The sequence below is a fragment of the Salmo salar genome, chromosome ssa25 (genome assembly GCF_905237065.1).
Source record: "Salmo salar chromosome ssa25, Ssal_v3.1, whole genome shotgun sequence".
In the NCBI taxonomy this organism is placed as follows: Eukaryota; Metazoa; Chordata; class Actinopteri; order Salmoniformes; family Salmonidae; genus Salmo; species Salmo salar.
In genome coordinates, this window is record NC_059466.1 from 35772235 (window position 1) to 35793467 (window position 21233).

At 44.3% G+C, this 21233-nt stretch overlaps 1 protein-coding gene across 2 annotated transcripts in view; it reads left to right on the forward strand.

Annotated features, from left to right (window-relative positions):
* LOC106586671 (collagen alpha-2(IV) chain) overlaps window positions 1-21233 on the forward strand; it is a 128647-nt gene that overhangs the window by 53680 nt on the left and 53734 nt on the right. For both annotated transcript variants that reach the window (XM_014174188.2, XM_014174189.2), the window contains exon 4: window positions 2735-2815. In XM_014174188.2, the coding sequence (XP_014029663.2) occupies window positions 2735-2815 (81 nt within the window). The remainder of the gene's footprint in view (window positions 1-2734; window positions 2816-21233) is intronic.

The following is a 21233-nucleotide window of genomic DNA, read 5'->3' on the forward strand; positions in this document are numbered from 1 at the left end:
ACAGTGATATATGTGCATGCAAAGAGCAAACAACAAGCTGCACAAGAACTCACTACTGTAATGGTCCAGGTTACAAAGTGGCTCAGTGACTCGTGTTTGCATCTCAATGTGAAAAAAACAGTTTGCATGTTCTTCACAAAGAGGGCAACAGATGCTACTGAGCCAGATGTCTATGTGTCAGGGGAGAAGCTCCAGGTGGTATCTGATTTTAAGTACCTTGGAATCATACTTGTTTCCAACCTCTCTTTTAAAAAGCAAATTCAACCTAGCTAATTTCCGATTTATACGAAATTGTTTGACCACAGAGGTAGCAAAACTGTATTTCAAATCGATGATACTCCCCCACTTAACATACTGCTTGACTAGTTGGACCCAAGCTTGCTATACAACATTAAAATCTATTCAGTCTGTCTACAAACAGGCTCTCAAAGTGCTCGATAGAAAGCCCAATAGCCATCATCCCTGTTACATCCTCAGAAAGCATGAGCTCCTGAGTTGGGAAAATCTTGTGCAATACACCGACGCATGTCTTGTATTCAAGATCCTAAATGGCCTAGCTCCCCCTCCACTCAGTATTTTTGTAAAACAGAAAACCCAAACATATGGCAGCAGATCCACAAGGTCTGCCATGAGAGGTGACTGTATAGTTCCCTTAAGGAAAAGCACCTTTAGTAAATCTGCTTTCTCTGTGAGAGCTTCCCATGTCTGGAATACACTGCCATCAGACACACATAACTGCACCACATATCACACTTTCACAAAATGCATGAAGACATGGCTAAAGGTCAATCAGACTTGTGAACATAATCCCTAGCTGTGTATTGCCGCTTTCCATGTTGTCTGTTGTCTGTAGCTTGTGAGGTGTGGAAACACTTTCTTGCTTTTATGGATTTTGTCTTGTTGCTTTTTGTTCTATGTTGCTCTGTCTGTATGCTACATCTTGCTTGTCCTATGTTGCTCTGTCTGTATGCTATGTCTTGCTTGTCCTATGTTACTCTGCGTGTGCTCACTGTTCAATGATTGTCTATATTGTAATTGTTTTTAATAACCTGCCCAGGGACTGCGGTTGAAAATTAGCCGGCTGGCTAAAACCGGCACTTTTACTGAAACGTTGATTAATGTGCACTGTCCCTGTAAAAATAAAATAAACTCAAACTCAATTATTATTTACTTTTGTAAAGCACCTTTTATTATACAATAATAATCTCAAAGTGTAAATACGTAAGTCATTTGCATTCATGTATGGCCTTATAGAGGTAGTAGTGTTTTATGCCTTAGTGACCACAGTGGCCTCTGGTGATCTGACCATTTGTCCAATGTCCATGCTACATGTTACAGAGTGCTTTGTGTTCCTGTTGGTATGCAGCCTAGGATCTCCATGGGAAGCCTGGGGTAGAGGTTCCAGACATTCTTCACTAGTGCCCCACTTACAGCCTGGAAATGTCCTGTGTGACCCACCAAGTAAACAGAACCATGTCTCAGACCACAACCCAGTCTTTAGCAGAACTGGCCACAACCCACCAATGGGTCCCAACCCACCAGTTAGTAACCACCATAGGTTATGGGACTTCTCTTTGATCATGTCTTGTCCACACTGAACTGTGGTCATGGTTGTTTCATGTTTGTGTTCAGTCCTGTACAGACTGCCTCGTGGTAGTAGCACTGGTATGCAGCCTAACGTCTCTGGGGAGTCTGGGGGATTGTTCACAGGCTCATTCTCACTGTCAGAATAAGGATGTCAGTCTACGACTCTGATGAATGGGAGAGTTTCATATAAAAGGAACATGTGCTGTCTGTCTGTCCAGTCTGTCTGTCTATCCAGTCTGTCTGGATGTCCAGTCTGGATGTCCAGTGTGTCTGGATGTCCAGTCTGTCTGGATGTCCAGTCTGGATGTCCAGCCTGTCTGGATGTCCAGTCTGACTGTCTATCCAGTCTGTCTGGATGTCCAGTCTGGATGTCCTGTCTGGATGTCCAGTCTGTCTGGATGTCCAGTCTGTCTGGATGGCCAGTCTGGATGGCCAGTCTGGATGTCCAGTCTGTCTGGATGTCCAGCCTGTCTGGATGTCCAGTCTGTCTGTCTATCCAGTCTGTCTGGATGTCCAGTCTGTCTGGATGTCCAGTCTGGATGTCCAGTCTGTCTGGATGTCCAGCCTGTCTGGATGTCCAGTCTGTCTGGATGTCCAGTCTGGATGTCCAGTCTGTCTGGATGTCCAGCCTGTCTGGATGTCCAGTCTGTCTGTCTATCCAGTCTGTCTGGATGTCCAGTCTGTCTGGATGTCCAGTCTGTCTGTCTGTCCAGTCTGTCTGGATGTCCAGTCTGTCTGGATGTCCAGGGGTGTTAATGGCTGAAATGAGTCAGACGAACCACATCGGAGCAACCATTTAGCACACAGACCACCATACAAATCATATCCTCAGACAGTAGCCAAACTATCAAACTCAGTCATGCAATGACCCCACAGTCATAAACAACTACTATACACACCGTCTGTTATATACATATTATATTCACAGCACGGCAGATCCTGCGTATATAGGCTACTGTGTATAATTAAGCTACATGCGTGTTCAACTATACACATGCATATCCCATGTGCCACCATACACCAGACAAAACCTGTAAGCTGCACATGAACATATTACAGTATGTCTGGGGGTTATTACTGTTTATACATGCATGTGGTGAGATATTGTTTTGTTGTCTCTAACCCAGTTGTCTGTGATGTTCTCCAGGGTGGTAAGAAGCAGAGTGGGCCATGTGGAGGGAGAGACTGCAGCGGAGGGTGTAAATGCTTCCCTGAGAAAGGTGCCAGAGTAAGTCCTATTTTGTCCATTGTTCTGCTGTCTAACCCCTACACAACACAATGTGTCCCCAGCTCTATCTCCATCTCTAGTCAACCCTCCATAACTCTATACCACAGGTGGCTGGTGGTACCTTCATTGGGGAGGAGGGGCTCATAGTAATGGCTGGAACGGAATACATGGAATGGTATCGAACACATCAAACACATGGTTTCCAGGTGTTTGATCAGTTCTATTCACTCCATTCCAGCCATTATTATGAGCCGACCTCCCCTCACCAGCCTCCTGTGCTCTACACCTCTAAATGAAGTATTTCTATTGACTATAGAGGAGGTGTGAAAGCACCATAACAATGCAACAATAATAGAAAGATTACTTGAAGCGATAACACCCAACCAGACCTTCGTCAAATACGGACCATTTGAATTCAGCTCTATTACAGTTTGACTCCCAGTATATCTACCAATGGGCTGTTTCCCAAGCCCTTTGTCTCACGTCTTTATCCTCCTATCACACATGCTGTTAAGAGGGTCATGGCCCTATTAGTAAAAGGGAGTAGAGGAAGAGAGGTGAGAGGAGAGACGGGGAGAGTTGGGAAGGAGAGAGATGGAGAGTTTGGAAGGAGAGAGGGGGAGGAGAGTGGGGAAGGAGAGAGGAGGAGAGTGGGGAAGGAGGGAGATGAAGAGTTTGGAAGGAGAGAGGGGTAGAGTGGTGAAGGAGAGAGGAGGAGAGTGGGGAAGGAGGGAGGGAGGGAGAGAGAGAGAGATTACACACCAGGTTGATAATGAGATAATGTGCCGGGGGGGGCTGCACAATGAACCAACAAGTGGACAGGATCTGTAAGAGGAACCAATTAGTGAGCAGGGATATAGTCTTGGTGGTGGGTGTTATCACTTACACAGCAAATTGTCCATTGCTGATTTTTTTGTGTAACATTGCTAGTATTGTTTCAGGAGTTAAATTACCCTCTGTAAGAGTGAATTTAACACTCAGTGGTGTAAAAGAACCCCCAGTATTGGTGTTAATAATCAGAATTATTGTTTTACACTGTAGAGAGTAAAACAGTCCCATTAAAACCACACCCATCATTGTCATATTTCCCAGCACGCTCTACTGCCGATAGATTTTTTTCAGGATTGTTTTTCATATCTGTGTACATTAATTGTTTCATTAATCTTATGTTACACAAAGATAAATAATAAATACATATTTTCTAAACAAATACAATCAGTTAGTTAGATTTATTGCACCCTTGACTGAAATGGTTGTTCCAATTTAAATGGTTTAGGTAGGTTTTTTTTAATTAAGTTAAGTAACCCTAGCAGTTCTTCTGAATGTAGGTTGCGGGTGAATAAAAACTCCAACTGTTGGATATCCCAACTAAATCTGAAATTACACATCACTTTGCAAGCCAGCATAATGGGATTTGCAGGCCTGATGTCGCCTGTAAACCAGAAGTTTTATTGGCCACTTACTAGGCCAATAATTAAGGCCTTATGATATAAGGACTGTATTGTCATAGAGTTTAATTTGAATGATAACCTTCCCCTAGGAACTCACTTGGTGAAAGCCACAGCTCTTTAAAAGGAAATAATTCAACAACCCTGTCTCTGTCACTAACATATACAGTCATGGGTGTTAACTCTACAATTTACTCAAAATGAAAAGACACCCTGGGAAATATGCAAATTAGGCTTCAGACCATATAGTGTGAAAACAACACCCAAAAATGATTTACTGTAACACTAAAGGTGTTCATTTCTTACACTGAGAAAGTGTAACAGCGTCACCACTAAGCAAAGTGAGTCTAGTTTACTCTAAATTAAGTGTAATATATTACACTGTAGGTGTTGCAAACACCACAAACAAGTTCCTTTGAACACTTTAATAGTTAAATGGGGAACACTGCAACATAGTACAATTTTTAACACTTTCAAAAGTGTTATTTTAACACCAGTACAGTGGGACTCATACTGTATGTTCACGGAAAATAGTTAAATGGGGAACTCTGATCTCTGGGAACTCTGCAGTTCAATCTTTAACACTTTCAAAAGTGTTATTTTAGAATTAGACGTTCATCAAGGTTTCTCAAACGTCAAATTTAACATTGTTTATGATTAAATTTAGGCATTAACTCTGAAATCTTAAGGTTAGGCATTAACGGTTAACGTTTGGGATAGGCTTAAAACAAAATATACAAATGAACTTTTTATGGCTGGATTTGAAGATGCAACCTTTGGGGAACCAGAAGCTTACGCTTATCCACCATCCCCGTCCACAACACTGTAGCAAACCAAAGCCTACTCGAAGGTAACAGCGCTCACTGCTGCCCCTAGTGGCCGGTTTCCACATCATCTCCCAACTTCCTCAGACATGGATGGACATCCAATACTGATTTGTAACATGGGTGAGCTAGCTGATTTTAACACTAGTACAGTGGGACTCATATGTTCACTGAAAATAGTGTACATTCTACACTTTCAGATTTAAATGTACACCATTGATTTTGCTATGTAAGAGTTTCTGATTACTGAGAGAGTGACAGGTGGGAGACACAGTGTCAAACCAATAATATGAGAATAGTTGTATTCTAATAGAGCCCTTGTTACAGTGCAAGCACAAACTCAGACAAAGTGGCCAGTTTGGTTCTTTCTGCTCATTTTCAGTATTCTCATAGGAACTGTTAACGCCCAGTTCAAACTGTACAGTCGTGGCCAAAAGTTTTGAGAATGACACAAATATTAATTTTCACAGAGTTTGCTGCTTCAGTGTCTTTAGATATTTTTTTCAGATGTTACTATGGAATACTGAAGTATAATTACAAGCATTTCATAAGTGTCAAAGGCTTTTATTTACAATTACATGAAGTTGATGCAAAGAGTCAATATTTGCAGTGTTGACCCTTCTTTTTCAAGACTTCTGCAATCCGCCCTGGCATGCTGTCAATTAATTTCTGGGCCACATCCTGACTGATGGCAGCCCATTCTTGCATAATCAATGCTTGGAGTTTGTCAGAATTTGTGGGTTTTTGTTTGTCTACCCGCCTCTTGATGATTGACCACAAGTTCTCAATGGGATTAAGGTATGGGGAGTTTCCTGGCCATGGACACAAAATATCGATGTTTTGTTCCCCGAGCCACTTAGTTCTCACTTTTGCCTTATAACAAGGTGCTCCATCATGCTGGAAAAGGCATTGTTCGTCGCCAAACTGTTCCTGGATGGTTGGGAGAAGTTGCTCTCGCAGGATGTGTTGGAACCATTCTTTATTCATGGCTGTGTTCTTAGGCAAAATTGTGAGTGAGCCCACTCCCTTGGCTGAGAAGCAACCCCACACATGAATGGTCTCAGGATGCTTTACTGTTGGCATGACACAGGACTGATGGTAGCGCTCACCTTGTCTTCTCCGGACAAGCTTTTTTCTGGATGCCCCAAACAATCGGAAAGGGGATTCATCAGAGAAAATAACTTTACCCCAGTCCTCAGCAGTCAAATCCCTGTACCTTTTGCAGAATATCAGTCTGTCCCTGATGTTTTTCCTGGAGAGAAGTGGCTTCTTTGCTGCCCTTCTTGACACCAGGCCATCCTCCAAAAGTCTTCGCCTCACTGTGCATGCAGAGGCACTCACACCTGCCTGCTGCCATTCCTGAGCAAGCTCTGTACTGGTGGTGCCGCGATCCTGCAGCTGAATCAACTTTAGGAGATGGTCCTGGCGCTTGCTGGACTTTCTTGGGCGCTCTGAAGCCTTCTTCACAACAATTGAACCACTCTCCTTGAAGTTCTTGATGATCCGATAAATGGTTAATTTAGGTGCAATCTTATTGGCAGCAATATCCTTGCCTGTGAAGCCTTTTTTGTGCAAAGCAATGATGACGGCACTTGTTTCCTTGCAGGTAACCATGGTTGACAGAGGAAGAACAATGATTCCAAGCACCACCCTCCTTTTGAAGCTTCCAGTCTGTTATTCGAACTCAATCAACATGACAAAGTGATCTCCATCCTTGTCCTCGTCAACACTCACACCTGTGTTAACGAGAGAATCACTGACATGATGTCAGCTGGTCCTTTTGTGGCAGGTCTGAAATGCAGTTGAAATGTTTTTGGGGGATTCAGTTCATTTGCATGGCAAAGAGGGACTTTGCAATGAATTGCAATTCATCTGATCACTCTTCCTAATATTCTGGAGTATATGCAAATTGCCATCATACAAACTGAGGCAGCAGACTTTGTGAAAATAAATATTTGTGTCATTCTCAAAACTTTTGGACACGACTGTATGTGACGTTCTAACCATAAGGACAGAGTTCTTCAGTTCTTAATGCACACAGCCAGTGAGAAGAAGGCTTTGTCAGTGAGTTCTTAAAAATCAAAGAAGGTGGCTTGAGGGAATTTTACTCTAACCCGGCTGTGTTGGGACTTGGGAATTTACCAGGTCGACAATACAGTGTGTGGAACATCTGACCTCTACAGTTACCATGGTTACAGGAAACCCCATAAGGAGTGGTGGAGTTGAAAGAGACAGGAAGAACATTCAACAGCTTTAAGGATGCGAAGGCCTTGTGAGTCATAGTCAGACCATCAACGCTATCTCCTCCCTCCCTCCCTCCCTCCCTCCCTCCCTCCCTCCCACCCTCCCTCCCTCCCTCCCTCCCTCCCTCCCTCCTACCCTCTCTGTGTCTCTCACTCTCTCTCTCGCTCTCTCTCTCACACTCTCTCTCTCTCTATTTGTGTGTCTCTCTCTCTCTTTCTCTCTCCCTCAATTCAATTCAAGGGGCATTATCTCTCTCTCTCTCTCACTCTATCTCATCTGGATAGAGAGTGGTAAGAGTCATGATTTCTCCCTTGTTGGCACCTTGGTGTGTTGTTCCCGTGACATTTGTTCCAGCAAACAAAATGCAAAGAAATAAAAAATTGTTGGGTCTCTTCCTCTCCCCATTCTTACTCCCTCACATTCACACTCCCTATGCTCACTCCCCATTTTCATCCCCATTCTCACTCCCTCAAATTCTCACTCCACATTCACACTCCCTATTCTCACTCCCTCACATTCTCACTCCCCATTCCAACTCCCTTATATTCTCACTCCCCATTCTCACTCCCTCATATTCTCACTCCCCATTCTCAGTCCCTCACATTCACACTCCTATTCTCACTCCCTCACATTCACACATCCACTGGGCCTAGTTGTAAAATAATTTATTTCAGTTTGACATCATAAACACTTGTGCTATCCAAAAAGGCAAAAGGCTGTTTTCACTTTAGAATTTTTTTTTACAATCCATGTTTATTTCAAAAAGTAGTTGTGTCTATTGTCTTGCTCCTTCCACTTTATTTCTAGCATATTTTTGTAGTAAATTATCCATGCCCTGAGAGTCATTTGCATCAGTTGAGCCAAATCAACATCTTCTCCTCGTCAGGTTGATGGATTTGTCCATGAATCAAACTGAAGAGAAGACGTTCCTCACAGATGTCTGTCCCCTCTCTCTCTCTCTCTCTCTCTCTCTCTCTCTCTCTCTCTCTCTCTCTCGCTCTCTCTCCCTATCCCTCTCTTTCCCTCTCCATCTATCCCTCTCTCCCTATCCCTCTCTCCCTATCTCTCTCTCTCTCTCTCTCTCTCTCTCTCTCTCTCTCTCTGTCCCTATCCCTATCCCTCTATCTATCTTCCTTTATCTCTCTCGGGAAGAGTGGACTCATCACATTTTCCTGTTGATCATTCACAGGCCCCTGGATTGGCAAAGGTTGAACTACAGCTGTTTTGAATGGATGACAGTTGTTTGCGGTTGAACTGGCAACTGCACAAATATCAACCACTCCCGGGGGTCGATCACGGCCATACAATGTTCAATTTTTACGGCTTCTCGACACGATATGGATGTGGCAATACAGATGTAGAAGGGAATCGACGACACAGTCACTCTTCCATATTCATCAGCCTGGCATCTGTGTTAGAATATGTCTCTTAACTCCATCATGAATACACTGAGGAACAACCCGAAACTCCTGAAAGTCCAGGGTCCTTCAGCTTGTTGACATTCTCCCACAGAACTCATTACTGTAGGAAAAGAAAAAGGAGAGAGAGAGAGAAACAGAGGGAGGGAGGATTGACAGAGAGCAGAGAGAGGAGTTGATTGTGTGAGAGAAAGTTATGTTCCAGAGATGGTAATTTCATGGGTGTTTAGCATTGGCCAGAGAAGTGATATGGCATGGTTGTCCTCTATCCCTGCCACCACCCACTCCCCCTGGCAGACTGGGTAGGGTTTTATTCACAGAGAGCGTTCAAGAAAATATCACGCTCCTCTAGGCACTGATACACACTCATAGTTGCTTCATAGTCAAAGTTATTGTGGGTTGTAGCTCGTAATGCCAATCCAACAAAACTGGAAAATAAACAAAGTGCTTGTTTCCATAAGACTTTAAAGTGTTGACAAATGCATGTAAAGTGATGGACGAGCCCACAAAACAAAGGATGAAGTTGGTGATTGTAAGGTATGGATATTTTAGAGGTATTTTGCTACTTTTGAAGGACACATGAAACCAAGAGCGTCTAGGCCAGAGGCCCCAGTCTAGTTACATTTAATTATTTTTTTACATTTTAGTCATTTAGCAAATGTTCTTATCCAGAGCGACTCACAGTAGTGAATGCATACATTTCATACATTTTCTTCTCCATACTGGTCCCCCGTGGGAATCAAACACACAACCCTGGCGTTGCAAACACCATGCTCTACCAACTGAGCCACACGGGACTGTAGTTCGGTCTAGTCTAGTCCAGTCTAGTTCAGTCTAGTTCAATCTAGTTCAATCTAGTTCAGTCCAGTTCAGTCTAGTTCAGTCAGGCACCAGTATGAACAGCCTGTTGTCCCAGTCAATGATTGGCCTGGCCCAACACAGGACAGCATGAGGACTTGGGACACAAGGCTTCCTCAGCAGAAAATATGTTCAGCAGATCAATGCTCTCCTTTGTACTGGGAGCCTTCCTCCTCCTCCTCCTCCTGCGGGGAGGGGGCTGGAATATCACAGGGAGAAATTATGGTCCCAAAAACAGTAGAACAGGACTGGAAAGACCTCACTGTCTTCCAGAGAGAGAGAGAGAGAGAGAAAGAGAGAGAGGGTGAGGGAGTGAGAGAGACTGTTCCCCATCCCTTCATGGGAAAAGATGATGGCCTATGTGGAACAGGACATGACACGTGGCACAGGAAGCTGAGCACAATAACAAGCAACTGATCTTTTTTATATAGACAACGACTCTGCATTGGTGGGAAGGAGATTGTGTGTGTGTTTGTGTGTGTGGGCATCCGTGCGTGTCTATAAATGGCATGATTTCCTTGTTCCATGAAAACAAGGCCATGTATACATCCCGAAATCCGTGCCCTCATCCATCATCAACTTCCCTGTCTCCATAGGGACAGGATAATGGAACTGTCCGGAATGCCATGGCCCTCTGAGGGAAGATCTGAGAGGCCACTTGTTCTATTTACAGTATGTGTGTGTGAATGTGTATGTGTGCATGTGTGTGCATGTGCAAGAGAGAGACGACCCTGGTGAACTCTCCATCAACTCTTTTAAGCTCTTTTTGTACTGTAGTGTAGACCTTTTGATTTCAATTTCAATCAGGGGAGAATGTCTGCATAGAACATCATCAAAAACGCTGGTAGACCCTGTTTGATTACTGTTTGATTGCCACAGTGTATTGAGCCTCAGACAGTGAGCAGAACCCCTAACCAGAGCCAGGGCAGGATCAGGAAGGTTGGAATCTGGACTGATTTGTTGACAGGTTGAACATCTTGTCTATTGACCTGTAGGAAGCATACCAACCTAACAAGCATAATGTCAGTGCCCAGCCTGGCTGCAAGCCTCTCAGCCAAACGGATAATCCTCAACCACATCCAAGTGTGTAAGCCATGACCTTAACCCAATACCTCAGCCCTGACCTTAACCCCATACCTTAGCCCTGCCCTTAACCCCATACCTCAGCCCTGACCTTAACCCCATACCTCAGCCCTGACCTTAACCCCATACCTCAGCCCTGACCTTAACCCCATACCTCAGCCCTGACCTTAACCCCATACCTCAGCCCTGACCTTAACCCCATACCTCAGCCCTGACCTTAACCCCATACCTCAGCCCTGACCTTAACCCCATACCTCAGCCCTGACCTTAACCCCATACCTCAGCCCTGACATTAACCCCATACCTCAGCCCTGACCTTAACCCCATACCTCAGCCCTGACCTTAACCCCATACCTCAGCCCTGACCTTAACCCCATACCTCAGCCCTGACATTAACCCCATACCTCAGCCCTGACCTTAACCCCATACCTCAGCCCTGACCTTAACCCCATACCTCAGTGTTGCCTGTCAGGTATGAACTAGCCCCAGAGGAACAGTGATGGGAAATAACAGGGTGTACTGATGCGTGTGGGCGAGGGAACGGAGGTTAGTGAGGGGGGAGGTCTATGACTAAAGATTTGGGATGGGAGGTTGCTGTTTTCTTCTCTCATGGCTCTGATTCCTTCAGAGAGAATCAGTGTGGATCGTAGGCTCTTCTCTTGGCCCGCTGTAAAATATGTGGAAATGAAACGTTCTTCTGTAAAGAGAGGAGTTAGACAGACAGCGAGCAGCTGTGTGTGTTTGTGTGTGTGAGGATGTGTGTCTGTCTGTCCAAAAGCTACACATGTCCTATTCGTGTGTCTGCTTCCCAAAACTTCAACATGTTATCCCTGGCAACCGAGAGAGAAATATCACCACAAACTGTTGCTGAAGATCAAGAGCGTTAATGATACAGAAGAGAGAGTGACCCAAACCTGTTAAAAACACTGGTCAGCCCTACACTTGAAGTCCTAGAAGAAGCTAGAAGAAGCTTCAGACATACCAGTGTTTGTCTTGTCTCCTCTCCAGTCATGGTGCAGTTTTTCAGATTCTCTGTTGCCATCTTCTACAGAGAAGTGTGTGACGGAGAGTGTGTGTGTGTGTGTGTGTGTGGATGGATGAGTGCGTTGAGCCATTTTTCCAGCAGATAAATGTTTATGGCACATGGACTGTAGATGACACAAGGGTATACTGTAGGACGTTTTGTTTGTATGTATGTGTATAGTCTGGTATCAGGACGTCAGTTAGATGGTTAGGGTGGGGTGGGGAAGGGGGCCAGGGCCGACTCGAACCTTGTTAAAGAGAAGTGTCTCTTTCCAGACACGCACACTTCATAATTCAGGAAATGGACGTCACAAGATCTCGTCTCTATAAGTATTGGTACAGTGAAGTCTAAATCATATTACATTTTCCTGGACACACACACACACCATCCCGCACACACACTCTTCATAACTCAGAATTCAGAAAATGGACATCACAAGATCATATTTCCCTCATGACAACTTTGTGGTCAGATAGATATGTTTGACTCGTCCATCCTGCACCCAGCTGTGGCCCAGCTTTAAGGGCCTGGCTGTTGCATTTAAAAATGATGACTGTGTTTTAGGGACAAGAGGTGCATTGTGTGTGACGGACAGAGGTGCGTCTCTTTTAAGGAATAGGACACACACACAGAGAGAGAGAGAGAGAGAGAGAGAGAGAGAGAGAGAGAGAGAGAGAGAGAGAGAGAGAGAGAGAGAGAGAGAGAGAGAGAGAGAGAGAGAGAGAGAGAGAGAGAGAGAGAGACATTGAGTGAAAGTTGATACATGTATATTTAGAGCCAAACAGGAGTCCAGATTAACATTCTAGAACAAACAAGAAAGAGTGTCTTTTTATTCTACTGATTAATATCATTATAGTTTAGCAGAGGTCAGAGATAGAGGTCACTCAGGTCAAAGGACAGTTGTCAGCAAGCCTCCACTGATAAAGAGGGTACAGTCATTGTGGAATGCTGAGTAGCTACAGTATAAAGTCAACCAACAACAGTCCTCTCCATAACTTAGTGTTTATCACAGAATCTCAGTGAGTACAGTCTCATGCAGCATGCCTCCTACTCACTGTACGCCTCAGTAAGCTCCTCCTTAAACACAAATTATTTCACCACTATTAGTGGACCACAGGGCTGGGATTAACAGGGAATAAGAGTGAAAGGTCAGCTCTGAGGAGGTCTGAGACAATGTGTTTATCTGTCCTCTCATGCATAAACAGTTACAGGACACAATATGACACTGACATAGTTTGAGTGACTGGTCATTCAGATGACATGCACTCCAAGACTGGCTGAGATAATTTCATATTTTTTATTGTTGTTGTATTTTACCCCCTTTTTCTCCCTAATTTTGTGATATCCAATTGCGATCCTGTCTCATCGCTACAGCTCCCCAGAGGGCTCAGGAGAGGCGAAGGTCGAGTCATGCATCCTCCGAAACATGACCCGCCAAACCACGCTTCTTAACACCCACCCGCTTAACCCAGAAGCCAGCCGCACCAGTGTGCCAGAGGAAACAACTGACAACCGAAGTCAGCCTGCAGGCACCCGGCCCGCCACAAGGAGTCACTAGAGCGCGATGAGCCAAGTAAACCCCCCCCCCCCCCCCGGCCAAACCCTCCCCTAACCCGGACGATGCTGGGCCAATTGTGCGGCGCGCTATGGGACTCCGGTCACAGCCGGTTGTGACACCGCCTGGGATTGAACCCGGGTCTGTAGTGACCGCTGCGCCACTTGGGAGCCTCCAAGCTGAGATAATTTCATGAGGTAAACAGTACTAATGTTGGAAACAAACAAACAGTCTTGTCACCCAAAGTTACATTTGCTTATTTTCTAAGCAATAATTGAATAATATGTAATTATCCTATTGAATTTTACAATATTTGTAATTATTAATATTCTAATCATTTACTTAAATCAGAGTATAGTCTGGGTATGGTAGTATTATGATACTGTTGTCGTGACAACACTATAAAGACCTTCACAGACCTACAGTACCTTTTAGCCTACCCCAGTGGATACATACAGTCGACTAATGGTTGAGTGTGTACACCGTACAGTATGTGCTGGAGTCTGGTGTAGTTGTTAGCCCCTCAGACTCCAGACCACACATACCCCTGGTGATATGGGTACGAATCTCATCTCCTCTCTTCCTCTCTCTGGATCTGTCTGCCCTCTACATTTCAAATAAAATCTCATTTTATTGGTCACCTACACATGTTTAGCAGATGTTATTGCGAGTTTAGCGAAACACTTGTGTTTCTACTGTAGCTCCAACAGTGCAGTAATATCTAACAAGTAATATCTAACAATTTCACAACAATACACACAATACACACCAATCTAAGTACAGGAATGGAATTAAGAATATATATATTTGGACGAGCAATGTCAGAGCAGCATAGACTAAGATAGAGTAGAATAGAATAGAATAGAATACAGTATATACATATGAGAAGAGTAATGCATAGACTAAGATACAGTAGAATAGGATAGAATACAGTATATACATATGAGAATAGTAATGCATAGACTAAGATACAGTAGAATATAATAGAATACAGTATATACATATGAGATAAGTAATGCAAAATATGTCAACATTATTAAAGTGACTAGTGTTCCATTTATTAAAGTGGCCAGTGATTTCAAGTCTGTGTATACAGGCAGCAGCCTCTAATGTGCTACTGATGGCTATTTAACAGTCTGATGTCCTTGAGATAGAAGCTGTTTTTCAGTCTCTCAGTCCCAGCTTTGATTCATCACCCCGGGTGATGCATTGTGCAGACCACACCACCCTCTGGAGAGCCTTGCGGTTGCGGGCAGTGCAGTTGCTATACCAAGTGGTGATACAGCCCGACCCGGATGCTCTCAATTGTGCATCTGTAAAAGTTTGTGAGTGTTTTAAGTGCCAAGACAAATTTCTTCAGCCTTCTGAGGTTGAAGAGGCGCTGTTGTGCCTTCTTCACCACACTGTCTGTGTCCCGTGTGGCTCAGTTGGTAGAGCATGGTGTTTGCAACACCAGGGTTGTGGGTTTGATTCCCACGGGGGACCAGTATGGGAAGAAAAAAAAAATGTATGAAATGTATCCATTCACTACTGTAAGTTGCTCTGGATAAGAGTGTCTGTTAAATGACTAAAATGTGATTTAAACGTCTGTGTGGGTGGACCATTTCAGTTTGTCAGTGATGTGTACGCCGAGGAACTTGAAGCTTTCCACCTTCTCCACTGCGGCCCGTCAATGTGGATAAGGGGGTGCTCCCTCTGCTGTTTCCTGAAGTCCACGATCATCTCCTATGTTGTGTGAGAGGTTATTTTCCTGGCACCACACTCCAAATACCCTCACCTCCTCCCTGTAGGCTGTCTCGTCATTGTTGGTATTTAAGCCTACTACTGTTGTGTCGTCTGCAAACTTGATGTTTGAGTTGGAGGCATGAGCTGAGCAGACACCCTTGTGGGTCCCCAGTGTTGAGGATCAGCGAAGTGGAGGTGGTGTTTCCTACCTTCACCACCTTGGGTCGGCCAGTCAGGAAGTCCTGGACCCAGTTGCACAGGGCGGGGTTCAGACCCAGGGCCTCAAGCTTAATGATGGGCTTAATGATGAGCTTTAGACTACCAATACCCATAAAAAATAATTACTATCAAATATATTTCTCATTGTTTGGCTTAAGATGTAGTAGTTATTGTCCTGACCTGACGTCACCTGAGCTGTAAACCTCTGTGTTATCATCAACCAGTGGCAGTGTGTGAGGGGAGTGGAGGACAAATTCTGAGGTTTAGGATTGTAAGGTCATGGGGATGTGGTTTACTGTACTCTACGTTGCTTTGCGTGACTTTGACACTTTGAAACGCTTGTGAGAATCACTGAATCTTGTTTTTATCAAAATCCCCTCTTTTGTATATTGCCCTCTAGTGCTCCTATCCATTGGCATACCTCTCTGTTCTCCCCAGGCCAGTACTGTATATAATCTCATTGTTACTCTCCAATGGACTTGAATGATCTTTGTGTCCCAAAGCTGAACAGGAAGAGAGGGATACCCACCCTCTCTCTCTTTTCTCTCTCCCATGACATCATACCTCTCCTGTCAGTATGTATCCTTCTGTTTTTCTCCTCATAATCCTAACACGCACGCACACACACACACACACACACACACACACACACACACACACACACACACACACACACACACACACACACACACACACACACACACACACACACACACACACACACACGTGACAAAGAGGGCCCAGAGGGAGAGGCCCTAGAAAGTAATGGCGAAAGGGAGATAGAGAGGGATGGACAAATCTACACATGATGTCATTCACTAAATTCTTTGTGCAATGTGGTGATACTCTTTCTCAGACAAACTCTGGACTCATTTTGTGTTTGTGTGTGTGTATATGTATATGTGGGTGTGCATGTTTGTATGTGTGTGTGCGTGTGTGTGTGTGTGTGTGTGTGTGTGTGTGTGTGTGTGTGTGTGTGTGTGTGTGTGTGTGTGTGTGTGTGTGTGTGTGTGTGTGTGTGTGCTGAAGCTCAAGGCTCGGGGGATCTCAGGCTGAGAACAGCAGGGCTTGGCCCTCCAGTATTCCAGGGGTCTTTGAGGGCCTGACACCTGTGTGATTGCCTCACGCTGCTGGAATGAGACGTCTGTGGTCTGAGGCCCAGACACATTTGTGTGGGAACAGGATCCAGCTGCAGTGTGTGTGTGTGTGTGTGTGTGTGTGTGTGTGTGTGTGTGTGTGTGTGTGTGTGTGTGTGTGTGTGTGTGTGTGTGTGTGTGTGTGTGTGTGTGTGTGTGTGTGTGTGTGTGTGTGTGTGTGTGTGTGGACAAGAATTTTGTTAGCCCCGTGCGGTCAAATGCTATTTCTAGGGGGTTTAGGGTTAAGGTTGGAATTACATTAAGGTTTAGGGTTTGGGATAGGAGCTAGGGTTAGGGTTAGGGTTAGGCACTAGGGTTAGGGTTAAAGTTAGGTTTTTGGGTTATGGTTAGGGTTAAGGTTAGGGTAAGGGTAAGAGTACGGGTTAGGCTTAGGGAAAATAGTATTTTGAATGGGACTGAATTGTGTGTCCCCACAAGGTTAGCTGTACAAGACTGTGTCTGTTTGTCATCACATCACAAACCCAAGGTCATCTATTGTCACCCTGTGTGTGTGTGTGTGTGTGTGTGTGTGTGTGTGTGTGTGTGTGTGTGTGTGTGTGTGTGTGTGTGTGTGTGTGTGTGTGTGTGTGTGTGTGTGTGTGTGTGTGTGTGTGTGTGTGTGTGTGTGTTTAAGGGAATACAATAGTGGCATGTAGCCCTTCAACGCCATTGTTACATTAATAAGCACCATTCTAGCTCACGTCCTTCCATACAGTCCCGTCTAGCTCCCAGGGCATCGTCTCTTTCTGTTTAGTCCTCACAAGACACAATTCATTTCCACACATAGTCACAATATGGCATCACCTTCATATGGCACCACTTACAGTTACATGTATTAAATGACTAGGGGAGTTAAACAGTCTGAGAAGCCAATTGCATTATAGTCCAGTGTCATTGAACAGTCTGTAACCTCCAACGCATTAACGACATACAGTTTAACACCACTGAGGATACAATTACACCAATTACACCCAAGGAAAAGGACTAGAGAGTGGTGCACCAGTCTAAAAGAGCCCACTAACAAAACTCCATGACAAATTGATAAGATATGGAGTGCATTCATAATACATTAAATATTTTGATGACACTATCAACCATGATGAACTGGAATACTGTGCCATTCATAATGATGAGAGATTGGCATGAACCACAAGGTGGGATTAACCATAATTTCCAGATAATTGACATGGACAAAAGCCAATCCCACTCCAGCCAGAGATACCTCTATAATCCACCAGTCTGAAGAGCCTTTGTACCCTCCCCTGTTGCCAGATGGCCTGTTCGGAATGTCCGTATGGGTCAGATGTTCCTATTTCGGAAAACTCGTCCTTTTCCCACGCTGGGGTACAGCCTCCTTTCTTTCCCCAGCTGTGACGGGAATTCCTAGACTGTTGCACACCGAACGAACAAGCCAATCAGGGCTCCAACCAGCTCCAACAGGTCTCCCTGATGGAGAACACATGGGACTGCCATGGTGATCCACTACATTGATCACATTCCACAGCAGACCCCAAAGACCTTCTCTACCTGGAGAACATTCTACTGCCTCATCCACACCACAGGAAGAACCTCTGACATTTAACACATGTAGTGTTCATATAAATACCAGAGGATTAGGAGGACATCTAGTCAACCCCTCGATCTGTGTTGTACACATGATATCATTCACTAAATTCTTTGTGCAATGTGGTGATACTCTTTCTCAGACAAACTCCGGACTCATTTTGTGTTTGTGTGTGTGTATATGTATATGTGGGTGTGCATGTTTGTATGTGTGTGTGTGTGTGTGTGTGTGTGTGTGTGTGTGTGTGTGTGTGTGTGTGTGTGTGTGTGTGTGTGTGTGCGCGTGCGTGCGTGCGTGCGTGCGTGCGTGTGAGTTGGTTGGTTCTTCTATCCTTGTGGGGACCTAAAATCCCTGAAGTCCCCACAAGGATAGTAGACAAGGAAAATTCTCTCTCGTGGACAAAGGCAATTTTAAGGTTAGGTTTAGGCTTAGGGTTACAATTAGGGTTAGGAGTTAGGTTTAGGGTTATGGTAAGGGTAAGGTTAAGGTTTTGGGTTAGGGTTAGTGTTAGGGAAATAAATTGTATGTTTCTACAAGGAAAAAAGAACAAAACGTGTGTGTGTGTGTGTGTGTGTGTGTGTGTGTGTGTGTGTGTGTGTGTGTGTGTGTGTGTGTGTGTGTGTGTGTGTGTGTGTGTGTGTGAGTGCGCCACGTCTGTAGAAATGAGCTCTGAGTCTAAACACATTAAGGCTAATGTAAACGGGGCCGCAGCAGCCTGTCAGACGGCCCAATGCAAAAAGTGTTTTTTCAATTGCACATTATTATTACACATTAAGGCTAATGTAAACGGGGCCCGCAGCAACCTGTCAGACGGCCCAATGCAAAAAGTGTTTTTTCAATTGCACATTATTATAATTCAACGTCTCTCGTGGAGAGACGTCACTCCTTCACTCCTCCATGAGAAACAAAGAGAGTGACGACAAATGGCACACATCTGTCTATTCATCGTCTATCCTCCTCCTCTCCTCTTTTCATCCCCCTCTCTTTTTCCTGGAGGGAGAGACACGGGACAATGAGTCATGGGAACTGTGTGTTTTAGCAGGAGGTGAGAGCAGGAGGAGCGGGTGTTGACATAGAAATGCTCTCACCGGTCCCTTTTCTCCCCCTGTCTGGATGCAGGGGTTTTCAAGTATTTTTCCATGATTTCATTTTCAGCAGCCAGACATACAGTATCCATATAATAGTTTGTTCATATTGCATGTGATCCTTTTACAAGCGTTTTAATATAAACAGATCCTGGGAGGATTTCAGAACTTGGCCATGTAACCATGGGGACAGAGAGACGGACGGGAAGCTGATTGGCTGACCTCTCGCTAGCTGGATCAGTGAGATCTAATAGCCCTCTCATATCTAAATATCATCTCCACAGACGTTTATTTATTCTGTTTGATTCCTCCTCAGGCCAGCCAGTTTGGGACCCCCCCCCCTCACTTTCATCCCCTCAAGGGGAAACAGAGACCCTCGTCCCCCTGGGCACAGTGGAGAATTGTGTGGGACGTTGATTCTCATGGTGTGGGTCCAAGAGAAACATGGAGGACAAGACAGGGTGCAGAACAGGCTGAACTCCCCCAGAACCCGTCTGGCTCTGTGGGAGGCAGAGGGACAGAATACAGGGTCCTGGTTCTTATGTAATACAGCCTTACTCCCTTTACTCCTACTTCCTTGATGTCATTCTGAAAAGGATCTGAACCCTGAGGGTTGGATCAGTGAAATCAGTGTAGGGCGGAAACCTTATAAAAACAGATCTGTTTGTGATGGGATAAGTATTCAGAGAGGCCGCAAGGGCTCAGGCAAGAGACTGCGCCCAGTTTACAGTCCCATTAGAGCCTTAGGGTGTCTACTGCACCATCAGTCACCCCATAGATCTTCCTCCTCTCTACATGAAACACATGCTCCATTCTCAGCATAGTCAGGGGCAGCGTTCAAGTGCCCACACTTGAATCTCCACATTGGAGGAGCAAGATATGACATCATTGGGATTGATTTGAACATAGGGGAATTTAGATTATTTTAAGGTAGATTTTATAGACTTTTTATGTCCACATTTAAAGGGCCAAACTCTTCAGTGTGAGGCAATGGCTGTCAGCAATCTGTCTAATAGTAGAGACATCAGAGGACAGGACACACATGCTGTACAGTATCATTCCTTCCTCCCCACATCTCAGCCATCCTGTTTACTTTTACATTTTAGTCATTTAGCAGATGCTCTTATCCAGAGCAACTTACAGTAGTGAATGCATACATTTCACTTCAAGCATTTTTTTCTTTTTCTTTTTTTTGTACTGGCCCCCCGTGGGAATCGAACCCACAACCCTGGCATTGCACACACCATGCTGGCATTGCAATCACCATGCTCTACCTACTGAGCCACAGGGAAGATTGCTGTGTGGCAATGGGAGCAGCAAGGGACCTTTAGTAATATTGGAAATGATGACAGCATTCTGATCTACAACAAAAGTAAATAACGGGTGGAATAAATAGCTCGGATTTTATTTATTTTTATTTAACCTTTATTTAACTAGGCAAGTCAGTTAAGAACAAACTCTTTGGATGTACAGTACCAGTCAAAAGTTTAGACACACCTACTCATTCAAGGGTTTTTCTTAATTTTTACTATTTTCTACATTGTAGAATAATAGTGAATACATCAAAACTATAAAATAACACATATGGAATCATGTAGTAACCAAAAAAGTGTTAAGCAATCAAAATATATTTGATATTTGAGATTATTCAAAGTAGCCACCCTTTGCCTTGATGACAGCTTTGTACACTCTTGGCATTTTCTCAACCAGCTTCATGAGGTAGTCACCTGGAATGCATTTCAATTAACAGGTGTGCATTGTTACAAGTGAATTTGTGGAATTTCTTTCCTTCTTAATGCGTTAGAGGCAATCAGTTGTGTTGTGACAAGGTAGGGATGGTATACAGAAGATAGCCCTATTTGGTAAAAGACCAAGTCCATATTATGGCAAGAACAGCTCAAATAAGCAAAAAGAAACGACAGTTCATCATTAGTTTAAGACATGAAGGTCAGTCAATGCGGAAAATGTCAAGAACTTTGAAAGTTTATTCAAGTGTAGTCGCAAAAACCATCAAGAGCTATGATGAAACTGGCTCTCATGAGGACCGCCACAGGAAAGGAAGACCCAGAGTTACCTCTGCTGCAGAGGATAGGTTCATTAGAGTTACCAGCCTCAGATTGCAGCCCAAATAAATGCTTCACAGAGTTCAAGTAACAGACATCTCAACATCAACTGTTCAGAGGAGACTGTGTGAATCAGACCTTCATGGTCGAATTGCTGCAAAGAAACCACTAC